The sequence below is a fragment of the Accipiter gentilis genome, chromosome 20 (assembly GCF_929443795.1).
Source record: "Accipiter gentilis chromosome 20, bAccGen1.1, whole genome shotgun sequence".
NCBI classification, from domain to species: Eukaryota; Metazoa; Chordata; class Aves; order Accipitriformes; family Accipitridae; genus Astur; species Astur gentilis.
Window position 1 is genome coordinate 14,387,240 of NC_064899.1, and position 13,635 is coordinate 14,400,874.

At 49.9% G+C, this 13,635-nt stretch overlaps 1 protein-coding gene across 1 annotated transcript in view; it reads right to left on the reverse strand.

Moving 5' to 3' along the window:
* Positions 1–10,327, reverse strand: part of DUSP22 (dual specificity phosphatase 22) — a 44,975-nt gene extending 34,648 nt beyond the window's left edge. Inside the window, exons 1-2 of the mRNA XM_049823970.1 lie at positions 9,994–10,327; positions 3,880–3,913 (exon numbers count right to left, since the gene is read on the reverse strand). Of these exons, the coding sequence (XP_049679927.1) occupies positions 3,880–3,913; positions 9,994–10,014 (55 nt within the window). The 5' untranslated portion in view covers positions 10,015–10,327. The remainder of the gene's footprint in view (positions 1–3,879; positions 3,914–9,993) is intronic.
* Between the last annotated feature and the right edge of the window lie 3,308 nt (positions 10,328–13,635).

The following is a 13,635-nucleotide window of genomic DNA, read 5'->3' on the forward strand; positions in this document are numbered from 1 at the left end:
TTCTATTTGTGCAGAGAAACAGGCTAAAAAGCTCCGTCTTATCAGTCTCTTAAGGAACAAAGCACCTATTTTAATTGTGAACACAGGTGCCTTTCAAGGGACATCAGGTTTCCAGTGCAGAAGACACGTGGGCATGCAATCCCACAATAAATTCTTTGTCTTTTGAGAGGATTGAATTTCATCTGTAAAGTACAAATGGAACAAACCAAAATCTCCCCCAAACTAGAAGTGGGAAGAAGAGTTAACTTCCCCTTTCTCTTCCCTCATTTTTCCTCTTAGCCCCCCACCCTCCCATTTGCAAAAAATAACTCCTCCTTAACTTTCACTGAAGAAGCCCGAGAGCTCTGTTTCCTTCTGGGCTTTCAGACCAAACTCAGTCTTGGTATTTTGTATGGACATCTGTGGCTCTTCTTGAATTTTTCTGCCCTCTAGCTGTGCAATCTCAAATACACTCTCTCAGGAACATAGCACAGTTTTAATGTACTAATGAGCAGAATCACGCTTATAGATCTTATAAGGTAACAAGCACTTAAGCACATACCGAGATCTATGCTTTTCAGGAAAGTTTTCCAGAGACATACTCAAGTCCTGCGGATTTATGGAGATTTCAGCATGTACTTCAGTGCTTTCCATGATCAGGACTACACATAACTTTCTACCCTGAAGACCCTAAGGTGGTTGCAAAAGCGCCTCTCATTCTATGTGCCTAAAGGTTTGCACAGCAGCAGCAGACAAACCAGAAGCAGCAAGCTCGGCTCCCATTTCTGCCGCAGATTTATTTCAAAAGTTTTTCTTGCGCCTCAGTTTCTCTCCCAGTCAAACGCAGAGGAGTTTGCACTTCCTCTGTCATGGCTTGTTTTTAAGTTGATTGGGCCTAAAGAGACAGTGAGAAACCCTATCCATAAAGTACAAATATTGCTGAATATTGAATAATAATTCCCCAATTGGAACAATTGCTGAATGCCTTCTCCAGACAACGGCCCTCTAGGATTACAGTGTTTAACATCTTTAACATCCTGCTTTCACTCCAAAGGAAGGTGCCCATCGGGAACAACTGTGCCTCTTCCCAGACTGCCAGTGTCCCCAGAGGTCTCCCAAGCAGCAGGGAGACATGACTGTGCGCAGAACGGCATTTCAACCTGGCTGTGGAAACCCTGCCTGCCCAGGCTCCCTGAAGAGTCAAAGGAGGGGAGGCTATCCTCCAGAGGGCAGATCAGAGCGATTCAAATTCTCCTGACTGACCTTCTGGAGAAGCTCCCTCCTCTCTGCCCCCTGCACAGAGACCCAGAGGGTGCCACGAAGCCTCAGCCCTGTGTCCAGGCAAGATGCACAATGCCAGGGATTCAGTGTTACTCCTCTTACTGACACGATGCAACTTTCTTCAACTCAAGCTATTGGTCTCAAGCTGGAGAAATAGGAGACTGCTCAAAAGCTCATTATAGGAAATAATTTTGTAAACCTGTGTCTTTAAAAGTATCTAGACATTTCAGCTGCCCTAATCAGGATACTCTAACCAATCCCAACCATATATGCTGCTGAGTATTTCTCAGTCAGCGATTCCCTTTATGGCAAAATTCATTAGTCACTGTTTGAAAAAGTGCCACAAATCAGAACATGCCCCAGGAACGTGGTAATCAAACTCCTCCAGAAAAATACACTAGTGATTAACCAACAGCCTGTTCCTAAATGGGATGACTTCGCTGCACAGAGAGCTTGTTGCAATTGCTCTTAAGCAGTGGGACAGGGGCGGTGTTGAGGGACAGGGGATACAGAAAAAGATAGAATTAAAAAAGTCTGGTTTTGTATCAGTGAAGTACTGCAACACCAATCTTCTCTCTTCCTCTCTAGGTACAGTAGCTAATTTGAGATTATAACAACTGGTACTCATGATGGCAGAGCATAATGATTAAATGCAATGTAAGCAAAGGTCATAGCAATAAATAAATGAACATTTTGTTTGTGTTTTTAATCACTCTAAAAAACAGACTCCATAACACAAACGCTGAGATGAAAGCCAACCCATCCTTACCCTCTTTTATGGAGGTAGCTGAAGCATTTCAGCCTCTGCTTTTTTTTTTTTAGCTAGACTCCCAGAAACACTGCCCACTCACACCACCTTCACGTGCACGCCTCTACTCTATGCATAGAAGTGACCTTACGTGCCATTTAAGGACCATTTGCAAGGCGCAGAGCAGAGTGGCCAGAGCAGCACGAGCGAGGGGGTCGCGGGCCCTGGCATCGGCAGAGATGCTGACTCACTCCGTAACCTTGGCCAACTCCCCTCAGCTGGTCAAACTGTTCCTCAGCTGAAAACAGAACTGCACCAAGAAACAGATGCTCTGGCTGAGTTTCGCTCCCCTGGGCGGACTGTCAAGGGCTTACCAGCAGGATGGCCACAGGGAGAGGGACAGATTGAGAGCCACGTTCCCTACACCCATCCTGCCTACCCTGTCAGACAGCTTGAAACCTAAAGGACTGCACTATCAAACATCCTCCCATCCTGCCCCTCTCCAAAATTACTTGACAGGAAGGGGGGGGGGGGGGGGGGGGGGGGGGGAAGAAAATAAAAAGAGGAAGCAACATGGCTGTGACCAAGTTAATTTTGTCACCAGCCCATGCAGTGGTCTGTCCAAAGTGTTTTCAAAACTATCCTCTTCCCTTTATTTTCCTTTTTTCCTGCTTCCTTTCTTTTTTCTCCTCTCATTACCTACTTCCACCAGTATAAACTCACCTTCATCCTCTCATTTTCCTTACCATGACATGATTAACTCCCTCTCACACACTAGCCACTGTACTTGTGTTTGCATCCCAGTGTGGCAAAAGACAGCTTTTAACTTCACATGTACCTCCGGGCTGCCTCTCAAGGTGATCAGCTCCACTTCCCAAAGGGCAGCAAGCACTGGACCAGCAATATAGGTCAGCACGTCCAGAGGCAGGTAAATCAGGCAAAAAAACACTGAACTCGCAGGTTTTGGGATTGAGGGGGGAGGGGGCAGGGAAGGAAGGGTGGGCATGAGGCAGAGAGGAGGTGCAGCACCATCTAAATCCAATGCAGACATTGTCCAATCTTAACAGACCAGCTGTGATATCAGACAGCCCAGGAAGGACAGAATATCACAGTAACCCCTACGAGTCCTGTTTTGCTGTTGTACCCAAGCATAGGAAATACAGGGTCTACACAAATCAAAACAACTGTACAAGCACAACTGGTTTACTTCTGAATAGGGACAGTCAGCTGGAACTACTGCTAACGGAGTGCTTTGAGAACAGGTCATTTACTTGGATATCTACATAGAGTTTCCTGTTTTTTCTAAATACAGTTCTGCCTTTCTGTAGACAAAAACTAAACCTCATGCAAAAAGGAAAAAAAATCCAGAGAATCTTACGTCCACGACACAGACAGTGCGAGTATCGGTGGTCAGACAGCAATCTGCAGACCTATCAATCTCACAAGCAGTGATAACAGAACTCTAGCAGTTGTTATAAATAACCAAAATAATGAAAGCAATGAGCGGGAGGCATACTAAGCCTTTACTTATAAGGAGGGCTTGAAATAAGCCTTACAAAGAATCTGCCTGGCTCACAGGCTTGCCTGCCAAGCACAGGAATGGTTTAAGGCAGGCCAATGTTTCGGAATTCCAGCTGAAGCATGCTCCGAGGAGATGGCGTTCATTTTCCTTTTCTTAAAGTACTTGCAGCACAGCACACGGATGAGAGAGCAAACAAGTTCTTCTTTAAGTGCTACCAGGTGAATCCAGAAATTAAGCAAGATGGGGTTAAAGAAGCTGCAGAGATGTCAGAGAATTCCGTAGGCCTGCGAAACAACACTTTAAGACCCCTGCTAAGTAATCCTAGAGATAATGATAAAACTAATCTTACCTTTAAAGTTGCCAATGAACAAGCCAGGCAGAATCTGTGAGAAAGAAATATAGTATCAAATATAGATATCTTGTGGTAAGACAATTTGACAAAGTTCAATTTGCATACAGGATGGAACATACTACTTTAGCAGACTATTGTCAAATGCAATCTCAAAAGCGCTGACAACATTTTTGTGCCTCTTTGCAACCTTCTCAAACTACATAGCTCTAGGTACGCCACACTTTGAAAGCATTCCTTGACAGTTGGGGGTTATTAATCATGCGGACTCTCACATAATGGAGGCTCTCCAAGGATAGCAGAAGTGGTTTACAAATACAAAGTGGGCCTCGCAACACATCCCTCCCCCTGCCCCCCGCAGCAGGATAAGAGTTACCCTCATTTAACTAATGATGAAACTTTATACAGAAAAGGTGATTTGCCTAAAGTTGCTATGCAAACTGGACAAAGTACTGCAAAATGACATCCTTCAAGTCCTTTGAAGTGCAAAGCCATGCAAGTCAGGGCTGCAGCACTGCAGGGCTCTTCTGATAGAGGAAATCACTGCAAACAAGAGTTGTGCATTCACACAGAAAGAGAACTGATGAAAGTCCTCCAGTTGCATGTTTCTCTCCCAGATCTACCCACTCGCCCCAACACTCCCAGAAGCCTGCACAGGTCTCAGTTACAGGACTTTCTTTAACCGGGGAGTTTCAAGGTCAGGCTGAGGACCAGCCCGTGCAGTCTGAGGACACGTGCACGCACACACAGAGGCAGGTGACGCTGCAGTGCTACCCCTCCCACCCTCTCACAACCCTCCCAACTTGGGCACAGCGGTAAGGACATGAAAAACCCCCAAGCACACCGAACACACACTTTCTGGTCAAGAATTTCATTCCCTGGCACCTGAAGTCTCTGACCCACACCCACATCCTTTGAAGAGACAGAACCGTGATGGTGAGACGGTACAATCCATTTTTCTTTGGTGCATGCAGAGCATACCACCAATACAGCTATGTCAGTGCTGACTTCCTAAAGCCTTAGCAACACCCAAGTGTCACCACAACAGCAGCAACAGTCTCTTGGGCGCAGCTATTTAAAGGGAAAACTCCACCCATTTTGCTCGGTCCGACAGCCGTGAAGTTCCGAAAGTCATGAAGGACTTTTCATCGGGGATTATCACCCCAGTCTCCGCTTCACTGCAGCCTTCCTGCTGAAAGGCGACCCAGCTTAGCACGCAAAGGTTAGCAAGCTGGCAGAAGGGCCTGCAAAATAGCTTCTGACCTGTGTTAACGCCAGGGCTTTCATCTGATAAAAATGTCGTGTTCACCGTTATTTATCTAGCCTTGCAGAAAACAGAAAGGCTGCAGCACATGGCACACTACCTGCAGCTTCAGTTTGTGCAAACATTCCTCCTTCTCAGCTTTGCTGGGTGATCTCTTCCTGCCATGTCATACTAGCTCTAACCATGGGGCTCAATTCTGCCACTGATATTGAAAGACCGCTTCTCTGGGACGCTTGCTGTACCCTGAACTGCTTACAAATTAAGGACTGCATGACAACACCAGCTAGACAACAAAACGGATTCTTCAGTCTGGTACAAAGGGGCACCTGTAAGTTTTGCACAGACAAGCTCAGACAGCTTTCTCCCCATTCCTTGCCTCTTCATTTTTCATTTGTACAAATTCAACATTCATACAAAGGCAGCAAAAAAACAGTGCGGCAGTTTCCAATGCCAGGCTATCAAGTAAGCAAAAGAACCCTTACAACATTCTGCTGTCCCTTTTTGCATGCACAAGACTCATGGTTTCATGGACTGATTCATTATTTTAAGCACACCTGATGACTCTGCTAGAAGCGCAGCCCAAAGCCCACCATCCCAGACTAGTAGCTGCTCTGGAGAGCAGAGTACCTGAGGGCCATTGCTAAAGGCCAAATTCTGCAAACAAAAAACATGCTCTAAAGCAAAAGAGAGTCAAGTTATGAATGAATTTCACCAACCAGATCACCCCAGCCAGCTCCCACAACTGAAGCTTAAAAAGTTAAAAAATCAAAAAAGCCTTTATGATATTTTTAAATAGCTGTCTGGTATTTCCTATCTGCAGCACAAATCTCAAATCACATCACCACTACTGTAGACTATAGCATTTTAGACTCCAGGACATTATTTCTGCATCAGATACGTGCTCTCAAGAGAGGATAAAAGCTTAAATTCCAGTCACAGTCATTAAGGTTAGATGTTATAAATTAAAGATACCAAGAAACACTGGGGGGGTTGCAAAGCCGATGCTTCTTAGATTGTTGTTGGCAAAGGAGGAAAAATCCAGAAGTTTGCATTTGTGCCTCATGAAGCAACGCTGTATGCTAGATAGGAAATTAGGACACCATGCAACCAAGGACAGATGTTACCCCTATTGTCCTAGTCATTCTAGAAGCAAGAAACATTACTATGGGTGAAAGCTACCTGGAAAGAAGTGAATCTTCATGCCGTGCTGACTAATACTTCAGCACTAGACTACGGCTGGGAACTTTCAGCTGTGTCATCTCACACTGCCTTCAGTAACTGCAACTCCGGGCCGTGCAAAATGAAGGCCGATGGCTGCTAGGGGTGTGTGAGAGAGAAGGGGTGGGAGTCAGAAGAGAAGAAAAATAAGGTGGTTGTTTTTGTGAACTTTTCAACCACTGCTTTATGAATAAAAACAGTAGCCTCTTTATATCATCCGAAACATTGAGAAAATGACCACGGAGTAAATAACAGATGTAGAAGAATGCACAACCAAGCAACGAGGACACCAACACCTGTCTTCGTACCTTGCATGAGAACAGCTCACGTTCTCCACCTTGCACAAAGGGAGAGCCCTGCAATGGACAATAGTTGCTCCAGTTGCTATCAGTCATCTCTGAAAATGGCTTAAAGAGCTACTTTGTCGCTGTTTCCTATATAGACACACGCTGATAATAAAGCATCTAACTCCTTGCCGAACGCTGCTTCTAGATGCACCAGTACTTATGGGCGCTCTGGAGAAGTTCATCAGGCTTTCTGCAGAGACAGCCAGGCACTACTGTAGAAGGAGCAGACAAGCCCACCTTGTCCAGCAGTACAGGAGACTGGCACCCATCAGGGAGAGGGATTCGCCACTGACGTGAACTGCTGCAGCGTCGCTGGCTCCCATAGAACTGCTTGCATCAGCTCTAACTATCCACGCTGATTTACATTTCTTATGAATCAACTCCTACAACGAACAGGGCTTATCTGCCCTTTTTTTAGAGGTAACACTCAGCTTGCCCCTTCGGAAGAGTCTGCACGAGTAACGGGCAGTTAACTGTAACGGGACGGACAAGAACTAAATCCCAGGAAAAACTCTTCACTAAGCATATCCTGTTCACAGATAATCAAATCTAAGTACTACAATCTCTTGTCACCATCTCAGCCACTAGACTTCAGCTGCTGGAAAACATCTTTGTAATTTTCAACCACAGAGTTCAACTTGAACTTTGAATACAAGTCAAAGTTAGACATTAAGCGTGAAGACAAATCAGGCCACCTAGACAATTTCCTAAGTCAGACCCCATTTGTTACTCATCCTGTACTTAAAATATGTAGAATAAAAAAAAAAAAGTAAAGCACTGAAAATTAATAGTAGCTAAGTCGATGCACACTCACTAGCCAATTCACCTTCTCTGAGCAGAGTAAGAGGGGTATTTATGAACCAGTGCTTTCAGTTTAATTTGGGAAAAGTCAGGAGGCTTGGGTGGGCTTAAGGACAAAAAAAACTAAGCACAGCTAATTTTACAGAGAAAACTAGAAACAAAAGACAAACCCCACCTAAAAAAGAATGCCAGGCCTCCAGCCCTTGATCAGTACTAATGGCCACAAAGTCAGATGCAGTTGCTATTTGCTACGAAATACATCAATATCATGTGACAGAAAAATAGGAGGGGACCATGCCACTGAGAAAGGCTCAGCATCCAAGAGCAGCCACAGCAGCTGTAGCAATCTCTGGAGCTTTTCCTTACCATACCCGTTACAGGTCACCACTAATCCTCTTCCCTTGGCATCAGTACAAAGAGATTCCCTAAATGAAATAATCCACCATCGGATAAGCTTCTTATTTCCTCCTACATATTTCGTCCGCATATAGCTCTACCACAGAAAACACACTTCAGTTGGAAACTAAGGCAATTTGTATTGATAGACTACACCGAGTCAAGCAAATACCCCCCAACATTGGCGCTGATGACTCCACACCTCCCATTGCCCCTCTGGCGTTTGCTGACTCACAAGATCAAAAGGAACAGATGATCCAGGGGCACATTCTGAAGGTGGCAAGTACCAGTTCTACATGCGGGACCCCTACAAAAATAAACCCTGATGGCTAGTACCCAATGTGGTTGTAGTCTCCTTAAAGGAGCCAGCTCCTCCCAAACTGCTGAAGGTACCCTCCTCTTGGATACAGCCATAAGAAGGGAGGAGAAAAATCAAAGTAGTGCTATGCTTGTCCCAAAAGCTCCGGTTGGCACGTGTCAGGGCAACACTTAACAGAATTAAAATGACCAAATTGCCCAGAGTCACAGGTTGCCAATTCCTGCCCACATGGTACCGCAGCAAGATGTAACATAGAGAAAGAATGCTAAGCTTCAAAGGGCTGAGATTGTCCTGTCCTCCCCCCCAGTCACAATTTTAGCATTCCATATCCTGTCCCTCTAAATGCTTTGATAATTTCAAAAATTCCCAGAAAAATACTACAAACATACCAGAAATCTAAAAGAAATCTCTCCAGCTGTGCTTCTTCCTAACTGGCCACTCCTAGAAGGTGCCTCCAAGGAGTGGCTACATATCACAACATTATCCCCAGACTTTGAAACCAAAAACGGAGAGAAGGACCAAGGGAGGTTCTACCTCCTACCCGCTAACTCAGTTGGCCGGATCTTTCCCCTGCCTAAAGTTTCTATTTCAATGTCTCTATCCACAGGATGAAAAGGCTTCACCTCCCAGGTGGCACGCCAAGCACTCTGGATGTTCACCAAACAGACTTCCAGGGGCAAGGATGTCAGACTTGGATGACCGGGGAGCAGCTATTTCTAGCTCTTCTCCCCGGCTTTGCTGGAGGCCATGCTCACAGCAGAGCTACTCCCAGAGTACTCAAAGGAGGATGTTAGAAGAGATGACTCAACTTCTGTTCCTCATGGTAAGCTTTATATAAAAGACTAGTTACCACCACTCTTTCAAACCTGGGTTTAAAACAGAGGTGGAGATGCGGAGAGGACTCGCAGTTGTCCCTTGATAACCACCACGACGTGCCAGGGGAATCGGCGCTCACAATAAGCCCCCACTGCCAAAAAGCCAACACCCTTTCCAAAGCAGATCCACCTTCCTTCCTCGCTGCGATCTCCACTGGGGCCAAGCGCTTTCCTGTCCCACCAGCACCGGGACCAGAACAGCCAGCCCGCGTCCGCCGGCTGTCCTCGGAGCGCGCTGCGGGCAGACCCCCGACGGGGGAAGGGGAGCGGGCCAGCGCCCCCAATCCTCCTTCGCGGAGGGGGAGCAAGCGATGGAGAAGTTAAACGATGTGACCCCCGCTCTCGCCGGGCCGAGAACCCAACGCTCCAGGTCCCGCCGCAAGCCGGGGGGGGGGGGGAGGGGTGCTGGCCCTGCCCCGAGCCGCCCCCCGGGGTACCCCCAGCGGGGGAGAGGGACGAGGAGAGAGCCCGGGGAGGGGGCACGGCGGCCGCTAGCGACCGTTGGCAGCCGTTGGGGGCGCAGGGCCGCCCCCAGCCCCGCGGGCTCGCTGCGCCCGGAGCGGGGAAGCCCGGGCGAGCATCACCGAAACCAGGGCCTCCCTCCCTCCCTCCCTCCCCGCCCGGCCGGCCGCGCTGCGGCGGGGAAGGAGGCGCGCCCCGAGGGAGCGGCGCAGCCACCGTCTCCCTCCCTCGGCCCGCGGGCGGGGGGACCCCCCGAAACGGCAGGGAAAAGCCTCTCCCTCCCCGGCCTTTGTTCGTTCAGCGGGCGCCCCGCCGCCCCAGGGGCGAGACAAAGAGAGGGGGGCCGCGGGGAGGGACCGCCGCCCCCGGCGACCGCTGCGCCTCGCCCGCGCACATGCACTCACGCAGAGGAACAACGACGAGCGGCGTTACCTTGTTCATCCCATTCCCCATGGCTTAAAGCGACCCGCACGCCAGCACCGCGGGAGGAGCCGTCGGCTGCCGGCTAGCGAGCTGCCGGCGGCGGGTCAGCGTGCATGGGACAGTGCTTGCCGGGGTGGGGGGGGGGGGGGGGGGTGACTGGGGACGAGCTAATTGTTAATTAGGGACGGCCGCGGCTCGGCCGTCGTTGGGAAGGGCGAGGCGCATCTCCCCCCGCCCTGGCCGGGGCTCTCTCCTGCCCGCCGGGCAGGGCTGGCTAGAGGCGGGTTTCCGCTCGGCCGCCCCCGGGAGCGGCCAGCCGCGGGGCCGCGCCACCAGGAACTGCCTCCCGCCGCCGCCGACCGCCGCCGCTGCCACCGCCCCCACGTGCGGTTACAGCGCCGGCCGCGGGCTGCCCTGGGGCTTGTAGTCCGCGCCGCCGCGCCGCCCGCCCGCCGCCCGCCCGCCGGAACTACACGTCCCAGCGGCCCCCGCGCCGCCGACCTGCCCCACCTGCGGCGGCCGGCGGCACCCGGCGCGGCCCGGCCTCGCCCCATTCCTGAGGGGATGAGTAAGCGCCGGCGCTGCCGCCGCCGGCGGGGTCGGGATCGGGGTCGGGATCGGGATCGGGATCGGGATCGGGATCATCTCCGTCCTCCGCGGGCGCCGCCTCGCAGAGCCGCGCTGCGGCTCCCCGGCACCAACCGCCGGCTGCGCCCGGGGAGGGCAGGGCTGCGGCACCCCGCGCTGCCCGCCTGCCTCTGCCGTACCGAAACCGGTTTTGTTTCGGCTTCCAGCGGGCCGAGGCGGCTGCGGCGGCCCGCCTGGCGGGCGGGGGGCACCTGGCCTCGGGCTCCCCCTTGCCAGCCTGTTCCTCTCCGGCGTGCCGGTGCCCGGGTGTTGGGCCGAGTAGAGACGCTTGGCTGCAGGCGCCAGGCCCAGGCTGCACGGAGAGCGGGGCCTCCCCGCAGAACCACCGGCGCTGCCGCGGTCTGCTGCGCTGTGATCCCAACCGCGCTGCAAGTACACGACGGACATTCACGTCCTTCACTGAGACAGAGAGGAGAAGGCAACTAGTTTGAAGCAAACATCGCAGAATCAGACTGGCCGAGGTGTGAAGGGACCTCTGGAGGTCGCCCAGTCCAAGCCTCCTTCTCAAGCAGGGAAAATCGGTCGTTGAAGAGTCTTGGCAGGCATGGCTTCAAAGCATGCTCCCGTCCTTCCAAACCCATGCTTTGCTCCCTAATGCGTGGTTAAACGTGGCGTCACACAGCTCTATCCTGCTAGCCACAGGGATGAGTTTTGCAGAGGTGTGGTGATGGGGGATTTGGTGGTTAGTGAAAGAAATTTACTCCAAAGAGTTAATATAATAGGGAGTACAGGCAAGGGCTTAAGGGATACACACAGTTTAGATATGCGGGGACAGGATATTACTACATAAGATCTCTCCCATTAACCAGTGCAGTAACACCCCACAAAAAACGTGAAATCCTTAGCAGCTCCAATGCAAAACAAAGCAGCATGCTGCTGTGCAGCCACCACCAGATCCCCTATGCATTTATACATGCATCAGTGTGAAAAAGTGATGTCAAGATGTCACGTGCTGGGCACTCTTCAGTAGGACTGGGCAAGCCAGGGGCATCTGCAGCCCAAGGTAGGCCGTGTAAGAGCGAAAGATGGAGAACCGGATAAAGCCAACAGGCAGTAAAGCCAGGCGTCAAATAATTGATGGATGACCTCTGAAATGATGGATAGATGAGTGATGGGGGACTCTTACGTACAGGCAGTGGTTACCAGCACGAGCAAACTCTAAAGGAATGATTTCACAACCTCCAACTGCAATCAAACTTCAGCTGTTGCCAAAGAGGCGGTCGCACATCCTCAACGCTACCCTCAACAGTCCCTCTGTGCCCCGTTCCTGAAGCAGCCCTTCACGCTTGTCTGACCCAACACTGAACTCCTTCAGAGAACGAACCCCATAGAAAGCTCCCCGTGGGGTCAGACCAGCACACACTGACACAGGGAGCAGGACCAGCCACCTCAGCAGTGGCTTGTCATTGGATTGTCATGTCTTCAAAAACCAGTGCTGCTCCCACAGAAGCCAATGACACACTTGAAAGCCAACAGAAGTTAAGCCATCGGTTTAACTGCCTAGAAATCTGGAAGATTCTTCCCTTGAAACAGCTGTGTTATCACCACAGATGCTTAAATTTCAGGAGAAGGGAACACACCCAAGAGCAGCACTGCTGGAGGAGCACAGCCCAGGGCAGCTGAGGCAGGACGGGCTCCCGAGCAGTCTGCAGCCGGCAAACACTTTAGTGCCAGCTTCCATGACGGTGATGTGTCGAGTGACCAGCGAGGAGGGTGCTAGCAAGAGCTAGAGTAACCTCATCCTGGGGTTGTAAGAGGAAAGCAAGCAGCTGGACTGCTGAGGCTAGGCCACTTCTGCTCTATCTGAATTGGGTGGCCCTGGGAGCACTGCTGAGCTATACCTAGCCCAGGTTAGGGGAGGCTTGGTGTGAACTGGTCTCCCATACATACCTGCTTTCTGCATACCTGGGTCTCCCCCATGGAACCATGCTAGCAGGGCAGCAGTAGGAAGCCAACACATGCTTCAACCTGGATCATTTGGGATCAGGACCTTGGCTTCACCTCATGACTCCCCCATCCCCAGCCTCTCATACCTAGCAGTATGCTTGGCCCTGCCTCAGCTCGCGGCAGAACGGGAACACCATAGAGACACTGATTTTGCTTTTGAACCATTCCTGAACCTCTCCCTTCCTGAGGCTGCACAGAGTTTGGGGGCTGTGTCATGTCATCATCAGCCTCAAAAACATTAGAGCAGTCTGTGTAAGGCCACAAAGGATAGCCACCTGACTTAATGCACTGCACTTCTCCCTTCCCCCTCAATCCTGCTGAAAAGCATAGCAGTGAGCTTTATCACAGATACTGGCTTTAATATTTCATTGGCAAAGCTCTCTAGAATGTAATTTGCTTTATTCTCATGCTGTGCAAAATATGACTGAGGTCCAAACAGTATGAATCACGGCTTGCCATACTGACTACTAAACACATTGTGCCCCCAAAGTGAAAGAATTCCTTGTCAGCAACTCTGGCAAGTAGTTTCTTTTTGTGAGACAGAAGGATAAACAATAAATAATATCCCTGATAACTGCAGGGATCTGTGTTGTGTTAAGAGGTCCATGATAACTGGAAGGCCTTGCGGTCAATATGCTCTAAGTCTGGGCTTGTCAATTCACTTCCCCATAACTCAGTTTCTCCATCCGTAAAATGCAAATAACAATATTTCTGACCTTTGCAAGGAGACCTGAAAAATACTGTGCAAGGGCAATTCATGTGAAATTGTTATGTACATATCTGTATATATACAGATGGAACACATGTATATCTAACTTAGTATCTGACATTTTTCTGAATGGGAAGTGTGATTCTCTGTTTTATTTTCAAGTTTCGTGACTCCCTTCAGGATGCCTACAGCACTTTCCCTTGTTAGAATTTTACTGCATGCATGCGCCTTTTTACAGTGAAAGAGCAAAAATTAGGGTGGGAGAGTGTAACATCTCAAGATTAAAAAGCAGTGGGAGGAAATCCACTTCTCTCTTAAACATTTGCCATGATGTATAGTATATCCTT